Raw genomic sequence first — 21,371 nt, forward strand, 5'->3', positions numbered from 1 at the left:
CTTAGTAAAAGAATTCTGAATTGACTTATCCACCATTAAGCAGTCATTGATCTTCTCATCAACATTGCTGAAGACATCATCCTTTCAAATAAACAGTACAGAATATTTGCAAGCTCACTAGCGCCGCCTAACGTGAGAATTCCGAACTTATCTGACCACCGCCCGGCAGCCCTTGGCCACTTGATCAACTTTGCCAAAGACATCACCCGTCTAAATAATCAGGATCTTGAGATACAGCAATACAGAATATTTGTATGCTCACTAGCTCCAACCGATCGTTAACTAACTAATCCTCCGGCATTTCCTTGTGATTCTGCGTATAAAAGCTTCAATCGATTTATTTTATGTCTGTCTCTGGGCGGATCCATATTTTTAGGTTAATTTGTAAACAGTAGGGAGTTTTGTGATACACTTTATTGACACCGAAAAGTACCAATATATGCTTTATGGAGTATTTTGTCATGACATCAATAAAAAAAATACCGAGCAAGTTTATGCTTGACTCACTGAACAGTTTTATACAGGGAAAGAGTGCTGCATTAAATTTATTTTTAAAACCAGACCCGTTTTGACTTCATCGTCAGACTTTAAAAGGTTTTAACACAGCAGAATGCTGAACTACTAAAAAATAATGTGTTGAACTATTGAATGCAGTATTTAAACTAAAAAGATTGCTCATCGCCGTTATAAAACCACAATAAATCAGTATGACAGCCAAAAGGCTGCTAAATTGCTACTTGGGCTAGAATGCCCCTGTCATACAGAGGGAGTTAGATTGTACACATAGATGTACAATTTAGAAAGACCGAAATTCTTAAAAATAAAACCCTTCTTGACCATTCCATAGAATTTATCGCTCGTTTCACTTGTTAAAGAGCAATGTTTCTTTGCTTCCACGCAGTTTTTCTTATTAGTCCACAACTGTAATTTTACTACGCGCTTGCCACGTGGGTGCGAGCGCGGTCTCTAATCATCTCACCTTTTAAAGAGTTTTCCCTGACTCACCGTTTCCTCCATAATTTCCCCAAACCCAACGTTCGTGTGAGCGCAATCATTCGAACAATTTCCTGCGTCTCCTTTTCAGCGTGCAATGCCGACGACGACGACGCAACAAGTCTATGCTTGTACGGCACAAAATTATCATAGCACTAGGCACTCGCCTTTGCTGCGTAGGCCCCTATGATCACCGAAGTCCGTACGCATCTCATCGATGTTGGTGCAGCACCCTTGAAGTGCATCATCCATCCGCCACCCCTTCGCAGATGTACCACACACCTGAAGCCTGAATTGGAAATAGTTGTAATTGTGCAACGACGCCGACGACGCCGACAAGGAATGTCGGCCTCGCTTGAACTGGAAGTTCTATTTTCCATCCATCCGTCCACCCACTCGCCTCTGCCCCGATTGACTCGTCCCTCGTCGGAGTTGACTGGCATGCCGCGTGCGATGCACCACATGATGCACGGCTTGCAGCAACAGGGCCCATTAGGCCAATGATGTTCGATGGACATATTCGGCTGTGCGTTCGTTTGATGCTGCTGCAGGCAACCGAGCAAGGATTAAAACGTGCTCCGGAGGAATTTTTATGATAATGAGCTCGGTCGATTCTGAAATGTTGCGACGTCGTCGTTTGCGATTTAATTGCAGTGAGCTAATATTTCAATTATCGGAATACGAAATCAACGATCGTGGGGAGATTTGCGAGATTAAGTTCGGGTTTGGAAATCTGATACATTTTGCTTCACCACCGCCCGGGCGCAAACGATCAAATTTAATTACGGCAGCAGGAACGATAAAACCACATTGACTGGAGGGGCGGGCGTCGGGTGACAATTAAATCAAATCTTTGCAATCTTTATACGTGGTACTCCCTAAGGTGTAAGGGAAACTTGAAGGCAGAGAGCGGGGAAGCCACGGAAAGCAGCCACCGTGTGTGTGCGAATTGTAATTTATCGCCGACAGTTTTGGGAGGTGTTCTTGTTTCGGCTGCCTTCTGGTTTTTGCTGATACCTACAGGGTTGTTACACGACCGCTTGCATGGGTTGAGGCTGGGCTGCATTCTCGTCGCGCGTTATCGCGACAAACGAAATAATTAATTTTAATTAAGCGAAATGTTTTGCTGCAACAGGTCGATGTCGAACGGTGGCAGGATTTTTGGCTGTATGGTTGGTTTTATGGGTTTATTGACTGCTGGATTCTGTGCCAGCTGGACGGTGTCAAACGGTGTAGACATTTTTAAAAGCAGCAACCTTATTAATAAGAAGTTTATAAGTTTGTTTCCGTGGTAGTTATATTTGAGGGTAACCTTGTTGTTTGACATTCCATTCCATCGTCGTCGTCGTCGTCGTCGTCATCGTCATCGTAGATGTGGAGTCTGAAATCACTTAATCCACAAGATTACGAGAATTTGCGAGCAGATAGTGGGTTCAATACCAGGCTCATTCTTATTAGAACAAGTGTAAACATCCCGTTGTTTGGTTTCCAATTGGACATTTTTTGTTTTGTTTCAAGAGAATATTAAAAAAGGCTACTGATACTAGTCGGAACAATCCAAAAAGTTATTTTCTCTGGAAAATGTAACGCATACTCGCTTCAGGATCGAGAACGCAACATGTTATTCCATTATATGTTAGTTGACTTCTTTCGGAGATGATTTTCATTTGAATAGCTTTATACCGGGCTTGAACGATCATCGATCGCAGTGGCTCGTTGTGATGTTAGGGACTCGGTGACCTAGTGGGGACCGTTTTTGCTTACTGAGCAGAAGATCAAGTCCCGTTTGCATTACAGAGTCGATAGGGCCGCATCGATATTTATGATGATTTAACAAGTGGAAGTGCCAGCACCAGTATTGCACAACATACAAATCAATAAAGAGCTATTTTTTGCAGCAGTCGATTTGTAGACAACAGCTCAAAGCTCCATACTTTTTCCTACCTACATCAATAGTTTTCCCTTGCAATAATGTTACCAGTGTTTTGTTTTTTACTGCTCTCTTCACCTGTAACAGTTTTCATCCACTTTTCCTCTATCTAATTCACTTTATTCACCTACTTTTACTACAATAAACCGTTCAAATTTTACAATTTCCACCTCCAGAATGACTTTTCTCCGAATTAATGTACTACCCAGCTGCTGTTGACAGCTACACTCAGGTCCGCATTCTCTCTCTCTCTCTGCGCATATAGTAGTCGCCAGCTATGACGTCGACGGTGCCTCAACAGCCCCCCACCGTAACACTGACGCAGGCTCCCCGATGGAGCCAGATTTACCGTTCCGTATCTCAGGCACCACTAACTTAGCGACCGGTCATCGGTAGACTCCTTTAGATGTACGGACCACCGCCTACCTGATCCTGCCGTCGACTCCTCGCTTCACTTCTTCCGCTATCGCTCGTACCCAGCACTTCCGGTTGTTGTCATCCGCTATGAAGCCTATCTCACCATCTTCCAACGGATGTTGTTCGCTGTGCCACTTCGTGCGCCGGTTGAGGTGCGGAAGATACTCGACTAGCCATCGTTTCCACAGACGATTAGCTAGTATCTGCGAACGCTCGTTGCTGTCTCGCAGTGCTTTGGCTTCGTCGCTAGGTGGCACGATACATTCAGTTTCGCTTTCCGATTGCCCCTTGAGGAAACCGTTCGGAGTTATCGATCCAACATTTCCTGCGTCTTGTGGAACGTATGTTAGTGGCCTGGAATTGAGCATATCCTCGGTCCCAGCCAAGGTCGTGAGCAGCACTTCATCCCTTAATTTACGGCCATCGTCCAATACCTTCATTGCCTCCTTTACTGATCGGACCAGCCGTTCCCACACTCCACCGAAATGTGGCGCAGTTTTTATTCTCTTCACAATCTCCTTACTAGCACCAAGAAAATTCGTTCCGTTAGCCAACGGAAAAGTTCTAACCAACCGGATATCCAACGGCTCCAACCATGATCTCGTCGATTACGATGAGAAACAGTAGCGGTGGTAATATACATCTTTGCCTCACATCCGCGATTACCCGAATCGGGTCAGACAAAGCTCCGTTGTGCAATACTCTGCATGACAAAGCCTCGTACTGCGCTTCGATGAGGTTGACGATCTTATCAGGGACTCCCTTGCGTCTCAGAGCGCCCCACAAGTTTTCGTGGTTTAGTCGGTCGAAAGCTTTTTCGTAGTCAATGAATACCAAGTACAGGGACTCTTGGAACCATTGACCTACTCCAAGATGATGCGGAGCGTGACAACATGGTCCACACAGGATCTTCTAGCACGGAACCCTGCCTGCTGTCGTCGGAGAGTCACGTCGATCTTCTCCTGTATCCGATTGAGGGTAACTTTTCACAGAACTTTGAAAACAGTACACAGTAACATGATGCCTCGCCAGTTGTCGCATACAGTTGGATCCCCCTTCTTGGGGACTTTTACCAAGGCGCCCTGCATCCAGTCGGCCGGAAAAGTCGTGGTGTCCCAAATATTGACGAATAGTTGATGCAACATTTGTGAGGATAGCATGGGGTCAGCTTTGAGCATCTCTGCATATATGCGATTGACCCCCGGGGCTTTGTTGGACTTCATACTTCGGATGGCTGCTTCTATCTCCTGCAATGATGGAGCTTCAGTGTTGACGCGAGTAATGCGCCTCACCCTTGGTGGATCATGCCGAGATGTTGATGGTTGGTTGACCGTTGAAACTTCGAGAAGTTGTTCAAAGTGCTCAAACCAACGTTTCACGGGAGACCCATGTGACTTTATGCACTGGACAATGGGGGAAGAGCGAACCCTCGATCACCATGTCATTGTTGCCACAAAACTCTGCAAGCAGCTCGCCGTTCGCGCTCATTTCTCCGAGACCATGGCGTCCCATAATGCGCTTATAGTCCGAGTTGTCGGAGCCGATCTTCGCATTGAAGTCGCCTGTGTAGATCTTGATATCATCTCTTGGAGTCTTATCCACGACAACATTCAGCAGACTGTAAAAGTTCTCTTTGTCCTGCAATTCGGCAGCATCGGTTGGCGTATAACATTGGATTATGGTAAGGTTTCGGGCCCGTGTTCTGAATCTGGCAACGATTATTCTCTCATTGATAGGTTCCCACTTGATGAGCGCAGCCTGTGCTTTGGCGCTAAGCAGAAAGCCAACTTCACGATGTCGCGGAGCGTTTTCACCTCCCATATAAAAGTACCTATCCCGAAAGCAGCTTGTGTTCTCCAAAGTGGGACTTCACTAAGTCCCAGGATTTATAGCTTCATACGACCGGCCTCACTGGCGAGTTGTGCCAGTTTACCCTGTTGGGCTAGCGTCAGTAAATTCCATGTTCCAATTCTTGTCCGTTGTTTAGCGCTAAAAGTCGTTGCCATGAAATCAGTTCGTAATCTTTCACTATAGGTTTCTGTAACAATTTGAAGGTTTCGGAGACAGTAGGTGGTTGGCCTAAGGTTTCCTATCCGCCTTGATGGGACTGCCATCTTGGGTATAGCTTTCGGGAAGAAGCATTTCGTATTCAGCCGCTGGATGCCAGTCAGACGCTGTTTGAGCCACCCCTAACATGGAGAACAGACGCTCGGGTTTTGTACACCACATCCTCCGAAAAGGATGCAGCTCCCCCTTCCCTGTCAGAATACGACCAAAGTTGGTCAGCATCCCACCGGGGTTGGCTACCCGATCCTCCCTTAGGTTACTCGTACCCCAGCCGGCGCCGCGGGGAGGAAGAGATATGAGTTACTGGGCAAAAGGCTAAGGACTACTTGCGTGACGGGTCTATATAATAACCTTCAAGTACGCAAAGTACCGATGGTACGCATTATCCCAGTCATTTGCCGACCCAATGCCGGAGGATAGTCGAGTAATAATACTAGCGATAGTAGGGGTAATAATTCTAGCGATTCTGTCGACGACAGGGAATAGGAATACAATTCCAGAACTTCCTGGGAGGCCCAGCCGCTCTGAATGAACCGGTAAATGATGACAGAACAGCCAACTAAGAAGAGTGAAGTGAATGCTGTTCACGAAGCACTGGAAGATGCTTAAAATTGATGGGAATACCCCTAATATTGTCAATGGCGTTTGCGTCACGTTCTGAATAAAAACAGACCACACTTCTCCAGAAATTGCGTTTCGATGATGATCTGAATAACATGCATCAGTGTCAAACTGGGACTGCGGAAAACTGACGACAGGAAACTTCAAAAGCTGTCAGTCAGATGCCTTCGCAGCGGTTTTATTCGGCGAAAGGGTTAACTGTTCCAAAAAATCCAAGCAAGCGCACATTAACTTCCTCGTATTATCCGGGAGAAGGGAAACTTTTTGGGAACGATTGAGTTTGCACCTGTTCCAAGATATGTAGATACTTACCTTACTTACCAATCAGGCTAAGGCCTTGTTGTCCTCTGCTGTCCGAAGAAGTCGTCTCCACTCTACTCGATCCATGGCCACAGTTCGCCAGCCTCGTAGTCTGCGAAGGGTCCGCAGGTCACCTTCTACTTGGTCGATCCACCTTGCCCGCTGCGCGCCTCTTCTTCTTGTTTCTGTTGGGTCGCTTTCTAGAACCATTTTCACTGGGTCGTCATGCGGCATTCTTACGACGTGCCCAGCCCACCGTAGTCGCCCAATTTTTGCAATGTGGACGATGGATGGTTCTCCCAGCAGCTGGTGCAATTCGTGGTTCATTCGCCTCCTCCACGTTCCGTCATCCTTCTGCACTCCACCGTAGATGGTACGCAACACCTTCCGTTCGAAAACACCAAGGGCGCATTGGTCCTTCACGAGCATAGTCCAGGTGTCGTGGCCGTAGAGGACCACCGGTCTAATCAGCGTCTTGTAGACAGTCAACTTCGTGCGGCGGCGAATTTTATTCGACCGGAGCGTCCTCCGGAGTCCACAGCAGGCACGATTCCCTGCCATAATGCGTCTTTGAATTTCTCTGCTGGTATCATTTTCGGCGGTCACCAGTGAGCCCAAATACACGAACTCATCGACCACCTCGATTTCGTCACCGTCAATCTGAACTCGGGGTGGGAGGCTAACATTGTCTTCCCTAGAACCTGTTCCTTTCATGTATTTTGTCTTTGATGCGTTGATGGCAAGTCCAATCCGTCTAGCTTCAGCCTTCAGTCTGATGTACGTTTCCGCCAGCATCTCAAAGTTCCGTGCCATAATGTCAATGTCATCGGCGAAGCCAAGAAGCTGGATGGACTTCCTGAAGATCGTGTCGCTCGTGTCTATCCCAGCTCTTCTGATCACACTTTCTAACGCGATGTTGAACAGCAGACACGAAAGTCCATCACCTTGCCGTAGCCCCCTTCGAGATTCAAAGGGACTCGAGAGTGTCCCCGATACTCGAACAACGCACATCACTCGATCCATCGTCGCCTTGACCAATCGCGTCAGTTTATCCGGAAGTCCGTACTCGTGCATAATCTGCCATAGCTGATCTCGATCGATTGTGTCGTATGCGGATTTGAAATCGATGAACAAATGATGTGTGGGCACGTTGTATCGTTGATATGTAGATACACTTCCTGATTAAATGCTTCCAATTGAAGAGCCCGGGCGATCCCTTATCGAGGATGCCACACGACTAACGCTGGAGTAGAAACTCGGTCAAAAAATTATCGATAGATAAACACATTTTGACGTTTAACCTTTTCCAGCCAACTTTGCCACCATTAATGCCGTCATAAAACTAAAAATAGGCATATGATCAAGCAAAATGGCCTAAGATAAAAACAAATCAGTCTGCAAATTATCTTCATTAAAGCCGCGTCTTAGTGGAATACCTGTATAATGAGAGAGAGAAGGATTAGTATTTTCCATTTAATTCGACTTCGAGTCGAGTATTAGTACAAGACACTGAAGAAGTCTGCACATTGTAGACGAAATACGCGTATCCGTCAAGGATAAGCAAATAAAGTAGTGGAATTAAATGGAAAATACTAATCCTTCTCTCTCGAATTAAAACGTTTTGCATTTGTTAGCGATTTCATGAAAGCAAACTAGCTTTTTCACAATTGGTTAATGTAAAATCAATTGTTATGCCACCGCCATGTTGCTATTAGTCCATTTGTTTTTTTACTATCTTCGTCTTTCAAGATGTTTTTCCTTGAAAATAACATTAATCTCATCAATTCATCAATGAGCATTAATAGAAATTACAAAAATCGTCTCGGCTGGACGCAATGATTTATTTAAAAATAACCATACTTTGTTTCCTAAATTAAAAATAATAAGTAAAATCAAGGATTTCCGAAGGCGGACTTATTTTCTCCGATCTTCCGAAGCACATTTTGCATTAGATTTAATCTGTCACCACAAAATGAGATCTGTTTTGATAATTTTGGTAGTTCTTTCACATTATTGATGATGAAATTTATGAGGATTTTTGACAGATTCATGTTTGAACAATGAATTTGGCAATTTATTTTTAGTGCGCTTAGCAAGCGTCAAAGGCAAATGGCACAAGTATTGATGTCGAATGGCTTTTATTGTCTCAAAATATGCTCTTCAAAACCTTCTTCGGGGTGGGCCAACTAAACAGATTCTAGTCTTAATGAAGTTTTGGTGGATGTGGGTTTTATGAATGTTGTTTTATAGTAGCCATGTAGTACTTCATAAACCGTAAAATGTTACTTGGGAGGGATGGCTGACGTTTATCGTACGCGAACTACTGTTTTCAATAGGAATATTAATCTCATCTCTTTCCTGATGATAACAAATCACTGACTGATTTAAAATCTCCTTCTCCCTCACCTTTGCAAAAGTAATCTAGTTTTTAGATTAAGATTCATTATGTATAACACACATGATAACTTGGCTCTGTAAATTTTATTCGATTGAGCCTGTACTGAATTATTTTACATTGATAATAAACACGTGATTTCTTCTGGAGCACTTTGATATAAAGCGATCAAATGTCTAGGTACAAAGCCTAAACTCCATACATTAATCATTAATTTGATCGATATGAAGGAAGTAGGCTCCAATGTCGAAGCAGCTCACTACCCTATTTATTTGAATTACGAACTTCTAATTCGCTGCCAACTTGCAAACACATTACCGCATCTACACCGATGCTTCCATCCTGCGAAATTTCCATGACCATATTTCTTCATCAAAACCTTCCTCCCCAACACATCCCACTTTTTCTCACGAGAACGCCCCGCAGAATCGCACACCGAAAACAAATGATTCAAGTCGCCCAATTTAAGTCGCTATGAGGTTATTTTTTGCTGCTGCTACTGCTGCTCCTGCCGCGCTGTCGTGCATTCGCTTCTCATCGCACATTTTGCGAAGCTTCCCGTCTTCATGCGGGCCCTGGCTGAGGAGACCCACATATACATTTTTGGTCCATCTGTGCGGTGCCAAGTCAGCCGAGCGCCATCCAACGACGGGCCCAAGAATGCACCCTGCTGCCTGCTGCTGGGCCCCTCGCTGCTGGGAAAAGCCATTTTCGTGAAAGCCCACCGCACACACAAAAAAAAAGAGCATCTCCCGGTGCAAATGAAAATAAATGATTATTATTTCGAGGTCTGTTTGGATGGAGGATGCTGCTGGTGCTACTACTCGGCAGCGTCGATCTTTATTTAATTTTTCGTTCGCCTTCTCGTGGCGTTGTGCCGGCTCGCCAGATCGGCAAAGATTAATCGAAACGCGTCCGACCGACCGGGGCATCCTCTCGTCCTTCTTCTTATGACGCTAATTAAATGTGTTTTTAAAAGTGCAGCTGAATTATGACTTTTTATGACATGAGTGCACACACACACACACGCGCGCGTTGGAAAGAGTAGCCCTCGAGAGTGCGAGAAGATGAGTTATCGCGCCACGGCAAGCCCGAGCGACGTAGCAGGCACTGACTGGGCGAATAGCAGCATCGCGATTCGTCGTCGCCTGAAGTTACCGTCGTCGCTGGCAGAGAGCAGAGCCTACTTTGTTCGGATGTGATGCATGCTACAATAAAAGCGTGAAGCCGCCTGCGACGGGAAGCAGCGCCTACTGGCCAAAGGAGTGAATTATGAATTATTATCTTTATCTTTACGAGTTTTCGGCACGGATCCGCGCACTCGACGTCGCCGGGAGGATATTTTCTCCTTCACGTTGGGGCTCTTATCGAGCGAGGGGCCACCGCGTGCTGCCGCGTTAAATGTGATAAAGTGAGAGAGTGCTGAAATTAAGCAGATGAAAGGAATTTGTCGTAATAAAAGTTTTGCTTGACGTTTTTTTTTGTGTCTGCGGCTTCCTTGTGCGGCGATCATACGGCAGCTTAAACTGTTTATTAAAATTGTTTGTGGATTTCTTTTTTGCTGCCCTGTTGTCTCCCTGTCAGTTGTGGGGCTGTTAAAAGAGAGGTTTCCGTCTTGGCCGCCGTCGGTTGATGCGTCGTCGGAGTCGTTGAAGCGATGGTCATTTAGATAAGCCGAGGTCGACAAGTCATAATATTGATTTTGCGGTCGACGTTATTAACGGGAGTAGTTTATGGTCGGAACTTTGCAATGCTTCAGGAGGAGTTTTTCCAGATTTTTTGGCAGTGTTTCAGATTGTAGCTTTCATCGGTCGGTTCGATTTACTTCACGAAAGAGAAATCTTCTTTAAAGACTATTTGTTAAGCCCAGAATCTTATATATTTCTCTACACAACTGAAATTTCAAACGTTTACTCAATTCGTGATATTCAAATAATTTCTTACCTCGAGACTTCCAAGATGTACATTTTTTTAAAGTTTTTAAAACTTTCCGGAGTCCAACATTTTGAAATATTTTAAATGCAATATCTCGAATGTTTGAATTTATTTTGAATGTTGAACATTTAATTTGTAATCACAATGAAATGTCAAGTCAAAGATGTCGTTTTTATTTCGACCTAGGACTACGTCTGTGATTTCTATATGGGGGTACACTTTGTGAAAACCGAAAATGGAACATGTCACGAAATTATGAATGATTTTGAACGTTAATAACTCAGCTGCCCCTGGACCAATTGCAATAATTTTATCACCAATCGATCAGAAATATTGTTACGCAAACAAATCCACCAATTACGTACATCCATATGCTGCTTCCCAAACACAGTCATCAGAGAATCGTTTCTAGACGAAACATGTCGATCTAGCATTGCTGCTTCCCCAACACTGTCATCTCGTTAGTAGACGAAACAAGTCGAGGTGGCATTCGCCTCCGATCTTCGGGAGTGTGCGAATAGGGAGGATGCAATTGTGTAACATTCTGAAAACTCATCGCCATATTCATAACCACAAGCCCCCAACGACCACACAAAATGCTCTCCAGAGTTGTAATCTTGTAACCAAACTTGGGAGCAGGGGTGTAAGTGATTTCAATCGATTCTATTCATCGACTTTCTGTTTCGTTAATAACTCGACGGCAAACACATTCCTTGATACGTTTGTTGTTCTGGATGATAGAAGCAGAAGTAGGGCGAAATAGGTTAGTGAAGCCATGATCATCAAATAAGGAAATCGATGAAGAAAATTGACTTTCACCCCTCTGCTTCTAAGCTTCTTAATTCAGTCGTTGTCATATCAATGAAGACTAGCATCGCACAGCTTTTGGTTCTTGGATTACACTTGCTGGTTGCAATTCTGCTGTTCGACATTTTCGAAGGACCACCAAAAAACATGAAATTACACTATTTTCCAGGGATCCCTAAAAGTCCAATTATTCGATTAATGATTAATCGTAAAGATTTTTCCAGCGCTATTCGACTTAATATTTATCGAATTTTCAATTATTCGAGTGCATCACCGACATCGCTTCTTATTTCTTCCCGTTTGATTAAGCCTGTATAAAAATAATTTAAGATAGTATTAAAATCCCAATTGATCTGTTAGTCGTTGGTGAAACGTGGCTAAAATCAAATAATTTTGTTTTATTTAAAATATTAGGGTTAAAACTCTGTCTTTTCTTGTCGTGACACGTCTTTCACGTATTCGCTCAAAATTAATGGACCTAAATAATGTATTGTTTTGACAAGAAAAATGGCTTACAAAATCAAACTGAAAGATCTTTTCACTATTTTTTTTTTTTTTAACGATTTCGTTTGCAGTTCCTCATAATAACAACTCAAAGAATTTGTTGAAACAGGTGTCTTAAAAAAACAGATGATAAATAGATTATTATAAAAAATTGTTAAAAGTACATGTCATGCCAAATTGTGGAAAAAGTTAAACAAGATTATGGGACGTTCAAAACCAGAGAATTTTTGTGCTTTTTCTGAGATTCTCAGAGATTTCCTGAATCTTTGTTATTTTCTGATTTTGTGATATTTGCGGAGATTTTCTGTGCTGATTTGATTTATATATTTTTTTAAATTCGTTCTTAGTTTCTGTGAATTCCTAATTGATTTTCTATATCCTTCTTTTCTAATTTAGTGATTTTCAGTATTATTTAATTTTCTGTTATTCTCAGTGTCTTTCTGATGCCTTATTATTTCCTGATATTTAATATCTGTGTTGATTTGATTTTTTAGATTTTCTGATTTTCTGATTTGAAAATCTTACAACGATATTTAGTTGCCAAGTCGAGAGGTGTTTTCCCATTTATCTGTCGAGCGTTTACGTCTGCTGAATGATCGATCAACAACCGCACTGTGTCCACATGGCCATTGCAAGCTGCCAAGTGAAGAGCTGTACTATTATCCTTATGCCGTGCTTCGATTGCATCGGCGCTGGCATCTATCAGTAGTTTGGCTATTTCTGAACGGCCATGGCGGGCCGCCAGGTGAAGTGGTGTCCATTTATCTTTTGCCTGCTGAATTAGTACGTTTGCTGTGTGGTGTATCAGTGCTTTCACAACTTCAACGACACCTTTCTCCACGGCCAAGTGAAGCGGTGTACAGCCATTGCTGTCCTGGGAGTTAAGGTTTTCTGCATTAATCAATATGTTCACTATGCTTTTGCGATCGAAATGAGCTGCCATGTGCAGTGGTGTCCGGAGCTTTTTATTCCGGATGTTCTGATCCGCTGAGCGTTTGACAAGTAACCGGACAACTTCCATAGTCTGATCGTAGCGAATTGCCAGGTGAAGAGGGGTGTCTTTGTCTTTCTGCTGGACGTTGATCGAGGCAGACCGATCGAGAAGTAGTTCAACAATTTCCAAATGTGCATAACGGGCGGCCCAGTGGAGGGGGTCCATTCTTCCTCAGTCCTGGCATTGACATCGGCCATCCCATCCAGAAGTTCACCCACAACTTCTTGATGATTTTTATAGCACGCAAAGTGAAGGGATGTCCATTTGTTCGATTTCTGGGCGTTCGGTTTGGCCGATCGCTTCAGCAGAAGCTTCACAACTTTATTGTGACCTTGATCGGACGCCAACATGAGTGGCGTTGCATCATCCCTGGCATCGACCTCTGCTGAATGGTCGAGCAGCACTTCCACGATATCTATAAAGCCACGAGAAGCTGCGATATGAAGTGGAGTTTTTTCTAAAGTCTCTTGTTTAGCGTTCACATCCGCTGATTGATTCAATAGTAGTTTGAAAATGTCCGTATGACCTGATTGAACAGCCCCCCAAAATGCTTTGGCAACATGTTTATCCAGCGAATTTACCTCGGCTAAGTGATCGATAAAATACCGAACGATCTCTGTACGCCCGGCTGAAGCTGCCAATGACAGGGGTGTTTCCGTACCGGTTAAAGCGTTTGCATCGGCGGATGACCGTTCCACAAGTAGCCTAACAATATCTGCATGGCCTTTCTGAGCTGCCAGGTGAAGAGGTGTATAGCCTCTATAATTTGTAACACCCGGATCGACTTGTCGATTCAATAGCAACTGTACTGTGACGGTTTGGCCGCTCTCGGCGGCCACATGCAGAGGAGCAGTTCCTACTTTGTCGGGCACGGTAATGTCCACTAGTCCGTCAACGATGAGATGTTTTACAATTTCTACGTGGCCATTTGCAATTGCCAAGTGCAATGGTGTAATTCCAGCGTAGTCCTGAGCATTTAAATCGGCTGCATGAGTTGTTAGCTGGACTACAATGGACATGTGACCGAAACGAGCACGCCAAGTGAAGTGATGTTCGTTTGTATTCATCCTGAGCGTTAACGTCTGCCTGGTGATCGATAAGCATTTGCCCGATATCCACAAAAAACAACGTTGGGCAGCCAAATGCAGCGGAGTGAGTAATCTAGTGTTTCGGGCATTCACATCGGCAGAATAGGCTAGTAGAAGTTCAGCAACATTCTTGTGGCCATGACTGGTGGCCAAATGAAGCGGTGTCAGTTGACTTGTGATTTTTAGCTGTTCTTGGAAAATACTTGAATCTCCGCTAAATTCATCGAAAGGGTTGGTGTCTTCGTTGGATAAGCAGTTGACTTCCATACCATGTTTATGGATCAAGACGTCATTACTCGATTGGAACCGTCTGTCTTTCGGAGGCCTGAAAATGTGAATGAAAAGGCAGTGATCTGATAATTTCCCTGCTAGTGTCATAAAAAGTAATGGAACTAAGTTTTCAGACATCCTTGTTCACCTTTGCAATCAAATTGTAGAACAAGGTACATACCCTGAGTGTCTCAAAATAATTTTCGACCTATTTCTACTCTTTCTGTCTCAGTAAAAAATTTGAAAAATTGTTGGTTTATAGATTTGTTAATTTTTTGACATAGTTGCATAGTTGAAGATGCTAATTTCAAATAACAGACTGAAGTGGTAATTTTTATACGATAGATGAGGAGATGAAAGTATAGAATTATAATATAATACTAATAGTATAGAGTTTAGAGTACGGCAGTGTCAAAATAGCATATAGAGAGTAGACAGCGAGCTAGGGCAACTTTACAAAGGTACAAATCGGTTTTATCATCTCTCTTTACCAAAATCCCCCTTTGGAGAGGGATGGTTAGGGATGTCCCCCCCCCCCTTGAATCAATATTCTTTACATTCTTTTTGAATCAATATGATATTCTTAACAAACTTCAATACAGTTTCAGAAAGGGATTTAGCACTTCTACAGCCATAATATACTTGTTGAGCTACTGTGTAATAAAATTGACAGTAAGTGCGTTGTTGGTGGCCTCGTTATTGAGCTAAAAATGGCGTTCGATACTCTGAACCATAGCATTCTTTTGCTAAAATTAGAATACTATGGAATACGAAGTGTGGCAAATGACATTATTCGAAGTTATTTAACTAATAGGCAGCATTGCATTGCTTCAGCTAAGCGAAACAATTTTCTAGAATTTGTTCAATGCAGAGTAGTAACAGGTTGTATTGGCTATCAAAAGCAACAGCAAACGCACCGAGAAACGTTAAATCTAGCGAGTTATTAACAAAAGAGAAAATCGACGAAGAGAATCGATCATCGCGTATAGGCCCTTATGCATGCTCACTGTCGATATATTTTCGTTCCCTTTTATTTTTGTTTAGGTAAATCTGTTGCGGTGGTACGTGAGTAGATGATGGCGGGGGGATCTCACTCTCCGACGATGATTCTCTGCTGGATTTTCCTTCTTCTGAGGCGATGAATACCTCTGGTAGTGATGGGTCAGCCACCAATAAGTACACCAGAACGTATCCAAAGGTTAAACGATCTCCACAGCCACCTTTTCCACCAACTCCTCCACCCGTTCCCCCGAGAACATCACCTGCCCCCCCGCTCTAAGGCTTACCCAGAAGACTCGAAAAGCCCGTGGGTTGTCTTCTTCCAACGCAAACAAAAGGCTTGGAATGTTCATCAGATTTAAAAGAATCTGATTAAACATTTTTCAGCCGTGACTGTGATTTTGAAAGTAAGACCAAATAAACTACGTGTTACCGTTAGCGACCATGTGCATCAAATTGTTGTATTTAAGCTTTTTGTTGGAATATCGAGTGTATATTCCTAGTTGAAATCGAGGGAGTTGTTACCGAAGTGAGTATAACTCGCGATGATTTCCTGAAAGGCGGGGTTGGTGTCTTCAAGAACCCTCACCTCCCGAAAATTAAAATACTAGACTGCATTCAAATGCATTCAGTGTCCCTCGTTGGAACGAAGAAAACTTACACGCTTTCGGACTCGTTTCGTGTGACCTTCGCTGGCTCAGTACTACCAGATTACGTCGCTTGTTTGTACCAAAGGTAATGAACTGCACAAAATGTAAGCGACTAGGTCACACTGCGGCTTTCTGTGGTAACAAGCCGCGCTGTGATCAATGTGGGGAGAATCATACGGAGGGATCTTGTCGTGCCTCCCCAAAATGTCCTTATTGTTTGGAAATTCCGCATGCTCTCACTGATTGTCCAAGGTACAAACAGCAGGGAGAAAAACTCCATCGGTCTTTGAAAGCTCGCGAGCAGCGTTCCTTCGCGGAAATCCTAAGATCAACTACTCCAACTTCCCGAGTTCCTCCGTGTAGTAACCCCTTCGACCTTCTCTCGGTTGATGATCAGGGCTCTGACTCTAATGTTGCCGAGGGAAGTCATTTCGTTTTCAAAGCCCCACCTAGGAAGCGATCCAAAATTATCACGCAACAGCCTCAGAAGGCCTCTCGTATTGAACCTCGAGTCATCTTGAAGAAACCAAGAAGTAGCGGTAATGTTCCGAAGGCCCCTCCACCGGGTTTCAAACCATTTGATGTTGATAGGGCCATTCCGCGGCTTCCAACTTCTTCCAAGGCTCCGGATATTGCAGTTTCACAGCCAGGACAACATGCAGCCATGTTCACGTTTTCTGGAATTGTAGATGGCATTCTCGAAATATTGAATGTGTCTGACTCCATGAGGAACATTATTGTTTTGATGATTCCAATGTTGAATACTCTTTTGAAGCAACTAACTTCAAAACGGCCAATGCTTTCGTCGATCATCAACTTTGACGTTTAAAATTACTAGCGTTTGAGAGTGTGATAGTGATTTGTCTGTTCGTGTATCAATTTTAGTTTCTGTTTTCTCATCGTTGTCCCTTCCCAAACCCCTCGAGAGAGATCAAGAGCACGTTCCCGTCACCTCACTGCATCTCCCATGGTCAATCGTCGAAAAATAGCCAGTAAACGGCGGTGGAGATAAATATATCAATCGCATCCTTGTGTACCTTTTTCTTGATCCCTTCCCTATTTCCCTTTTAATAGATTGTAGCCCGTAACCTCGAGTAAGCCGCGAGTATTTGGACACCTCTTGTACTAACTCTATTTTTAAGAAACATTGTAAAAAGAAAAATGAATTTCGGCTCCGTAAAGCTTCCGCATTTGAGCCTTGATAAATAAATGAATTTACAACAACAAAATGCCTTTGCCTAGTTCTAGATCCCGTGCTCTTGTGGGGAAGTCATATTGAGCATATTCAAAGTAAAATTTCATCACTCTGTGGTTTAATGTCAGTTGACGATCATTTCTCATTGCGAGAAGACGCTTTTGTACAATCGCCGCGCTGAAAGTCATATAATTAGCTACCGTTCGTGTGTGTTTCCTTGTCAGCCCTAACCGGCTACCTTTGTAAGGAAAAGGAAAACAAAAAGATGTCCAGTGGAATCGTCAAGAACACACTGAATTTCCACTGGAGCTCCTGGACCCACCGTTGTAGAAATTGGTCGATTTGTCAAAGGGTTTGATGCGGACAAAGCAGACATGGAAACAGGCTACAAACTTTCCGATGAAAGGGTTGTTTGCATCAAATTCAGATCTGAAAGAGCAATGAAGGAGGCTCTCCTGCACAACCCGGAGGTTCATACGTTCCACTACTCCAATAGTCAATCCGTGGAAGTTCGTATGACGGTCGCTGGAGGGTGATCCAGTGAAACGCATGATCCGCGAGAAGTTCCCGGCGGAATTGAAGCTAGATCTCTTTACCGGTGTCCGTGGGGTGTATATGGACATCAAAAAAGACATCCCATCAACCATCCATTTCCCCAACCGCCGAGGGAGAATCTACTACGAGGGACTGAGACAGAAGTGTTTTTTGTGTAAGCAGGAAGGGCATCTGAAAGTGAAATGTCCACAGAACAACGCACAGCAAGAATCAAGAAAGGATATGGAAGCAAAGCAGGAAGCGGTAAAAATGAAGAAGACGGCAGCTAAAGCGAGCCAAAAGGAAGAGGTGGACGTACCTTGCAATGCCACCTATGCTGGAGCCGTTCAGAGAGCGGCATCATCGTCTAAAAACAGTAGCAATTTGGAGCTGTCAATGGTCAGGTTAGTTTCGTTGACAAACGGGACCTCAGCCGGGGTGTCCAGCCCGAAGCAGATTCAGGATTCAGAGGTTTCCATCGTTGAGGTGTTGGAGGAATAAGAAGCAAGTGTCGTGGACAAGCCCGCTGAAGCTGAAAAAGTACCGTAACAGGAATCGAGCGATGAGGAGATGACCGACGGACAAGAGCGGTCGAACAAGCGACCCCTTGTTTCAAGCAGCAAATCGGAATCGGAGGAAAACGGCCAGGATTTCGTCACGGTTGATAGCAAGAGCAGGTAATCTCGTAAGCAGAAGCGCGGCGGTGGTTTGCCAACGGAGCAGAACCCGCTGGAAGTGATAGCTGCAGGGTCCAGTAGCGAAGCTAGATCTAAAAGTTCCAGATCACTTCGAAGTATGACGAATCGATCACGCTCTCGAAGTGGTGTGAAGGTAAGCAAGGCTGATCTTCGGAAGTGTTAGTGACAGTCGAGATCAGCTGACTTTGACATATGACGACATTGGCAAGCAACGTCAAATGGACCTTCTTTATCGATAATACGTAACAATGAATATTAATGCTATAGCGATAGACTCTAAAAAACATTTGCTCAAGGAATTCATCATACGCCACGATTTGGATGCTGTTTTCCTGCAAGAAGTGTCGTTCAATGATTTTAGCTTTCTGCCTTCACATCACGCAATTGTCAACCGTAGTGAGCAGAACGTTGGTACAGCAATACTTATAAGGAAAACTATTCCTTTCGAGCAGATCATGATGGACCCATCTGGACGCATCATCTCCGTTGTTGTCGACGGAGTGAACTTAGTGAATATTTATGGTCACTCTGGGACGCAATACAATGTCGAAAGGGATGATCTTTTTCAAAATCTGATATCCCCGCACTTAAGCAAAGGAAATTTGATGATCTTGGGAGGGGACTTTAACTGCATCCTGGATACGTTAGACAGCAAAAGTAAAAACAAGAGCTGCTGCAAAGGGCTGCGCACTCTAGTAAACCTGTTTAAGCTAGAGGATTTGGAATCCGCAGGCCGCCAATACACCTTCTTGAGGCATAATTCTGGCTCCCGATTAGACAGATTTTACTGTGACAAAGATTTTGTTCATCGAGCTAAAAAGTACGAGACTCTTCCAGTGCCCTTCTCTGATCATCACGCGGTAGTGCTTACGTTTGAAATCAACCCACAGGATGCCACTCCCATCCTTGGAAGGAGCCATTGGAAGATAAACGATTTTCTACTCAAGGATGAAGGCACATCTGAGTGGTGGTCGTACGATTTCAAAAGCAAGGTAAAACATTACTTCAAGAACAAGTCTTATTATCAAACTAACGCAAGGAAGAAGGCAAAACACTACAATAAGCTAAACAAATTGATGGAACAGCAAGCAAAAGGTTTAAACGTGCTGGATAGGATGAACGCGGTCAAGTCTGCTATCGTCGATGTCGAAGAGCAACGTCTTTCCAGTTTCCGCGGAAAGGTGCAACCGTCAACAATGCTTGAAAGCGAAAAATTGAGCATATATCAAGTTTCGAAATTAGTAAAACGCGGTCACAACACACCAGTGATGAGTCTGCACTCACCAGATGGTCTAACTACAAAGCAATTAGTACATAATCACTTTGAGGAACAGTTCCGGAAGCCGCAAAATCAGCAAGCAGATTATGCTGCGCTTCAGCACGTTCGCAAATCGTTACCTCGAGATCTTGGAATCAACCTTGTGTCACCAATAGAAGAAGAGGAGCTTCGCGTAACTATTCAAAATGCAACAAAAAAGAAATCACCTGGGCCTGACGGTCTAACTTACGAATTTTACGAGAAACACTTTCATTCTCTCAAACAAGATCTGTTGCGTCTCTTCAATGGATTTTTGGATGGCTCCATTCCTATGCAAGAAAACTTTGCGAAGGGAATAATCATTTTAATTCCGAAGTCGAAGGATCGAAATTACTTGCAGAACTATAGACCGATCAGTTTGCTGAATACAGACTACAAGATTCTCACCAAAATTTGTGCAAGCAGACTCAAGGCTTGCATGAATTCACTAGTAGGTGAAGGTCAAACTGCAGGGCTGGAGGGGAAGTCTTGTGTGCAAAACCTGGATAAGATAAGAACGGTCATAGCAAGGACGCAGCAGAGTAAACGGGTAAAGATCGCGCTACTCAGTGTGGATCTTCAGAAAGCTTTCGATTCGGTGGACCATGGTCGGCTTTGGGAAACACTGGAGAAACTCAAAATTCCAACGCAGTTTATAACATTCATCCGGAGACTGTATGCCGATGCGTCATCACAAGTTATGGTGAATGGGTTTCTCACTGCTTCCATAAAAATCGATCGTTCCGTGCGGCAGGGTTGCCCACTCTCGATGCTTTTGTTTTCGCTCTATGTGGAACCTCTCATCCGTCAACTTCATGATAGTACGTTAGGCTAAATGATTGATGGTAACTTGATAAAAATAATGGCATACGCAGACGATTTAACGTTGATCGTGAGGAGTGACAAGAAATTTGATCTTGTAATGTCTGTCATAAATGAGTTTGCACTACAGGCTGCTATATGTATAAACTTTGAGAAATCGGGTTATATTAGATTCAACAACTGCAAGCTGGGCCCCCAAATGATCCAAGAGAAACAACAAATGAAAATATTAGGAATAATAGTTAAAGACAAATGGAAAGATATGATAAAATGCAATTTTGATAAATTATTGAATTCAATTACTTTTGCTTGCCAGATACATAGTGCTAGAAAACTCAATTTATTAGAAAGGAATACAATTCTAAATACGTTTCTATTATCAAAGCTCTGGTATGTTTCTCAGGTCCTGCCACCTAATAATTATCATTTAGCTGAAATAAAGAAAAAATCAGGTTATTTTCTCTGGAATTCCCATTTTTTTTAAAGTTAATAGGAATCAGCTATATCTTGATTATAGCAAGGGTGGATTGAAATTGATTGACCCAGAAAGCCAATGTAAGGCGCTATATATCAGGAGTTTGTTGTTTAACTCAGGTAAAAGAATCAATCATTTTCTGTTGGAACAAGCTAATCAAAACATATTATCCTTAAACAGTAAAAAATGGATTGAAGAAGCAAAAAAACTTTCAAACAATAATTGCATAGAAAATAATAGGAGTTTATACAACTATTTCATAAGCGAAATGAAAACACAACCAATAATTCAGGAAAAGTATCCACATTTGTGGTGGGACTGCATATGGGAAAATATTAATCAAAGTTTCCTCAGTTCAAATGCTAGATCAATTCTTTATC

The 21,371-nt window shown here is 43.3% G+C and overlaps 2 protein-coding genes across 3 annotated transcripts in view; one reads left to right on the forward strand and one right to left on the reverse strand.

The window, feature by feature from the left end:
- Window positions 1-21,371, forward strand: part of LOC135712558 (probable serine/threonine-protein kinase tsuA) — a 466,235-nt gene that overhangs the window by 354,541 nt on the left and 90,323 nt on the right. The gene's annotated exons all lie outside the window — the stretch shown is intronic.
- LOC135712587 (ankyrin-1-like) lies at window positions 3,905-13,128 on the reverse strand. The gene is made up of 3 exons (XM_065235542.1): window positions 12,553-13,128; window positions 4,768-4,978; window positions 3,905-4,203 (listed from the first exon to the last, which is right to left on the reverse strand). Exons 1-3 carry the CDS (start codon window positions 13,126-13,128, stop codon window positions 3,905-3,907), a joined length of 1,086 nt encoding a protein of 361 aa, XP_065091614.1.

Source organism: Ochlerotatus camptorhynchus, unplaced genomic scaffold (genome assembly GCF_037179485.1).
Source record: "Ochlerotatus camptorhynchus isolate MF236.1 unplaced genomic scaffold, CSIRO-AGI_Acam_v1.1 ptg000493l, whole genome shotgun sequence".
Taxonomy (NCBI): domain Eukaryota; kingdom Metazoa; phylum Arthropoda; class Insecta; order Diptera; family Culicidae; genus Ochlerotatus; species Ochlerotatus camptorhynchus.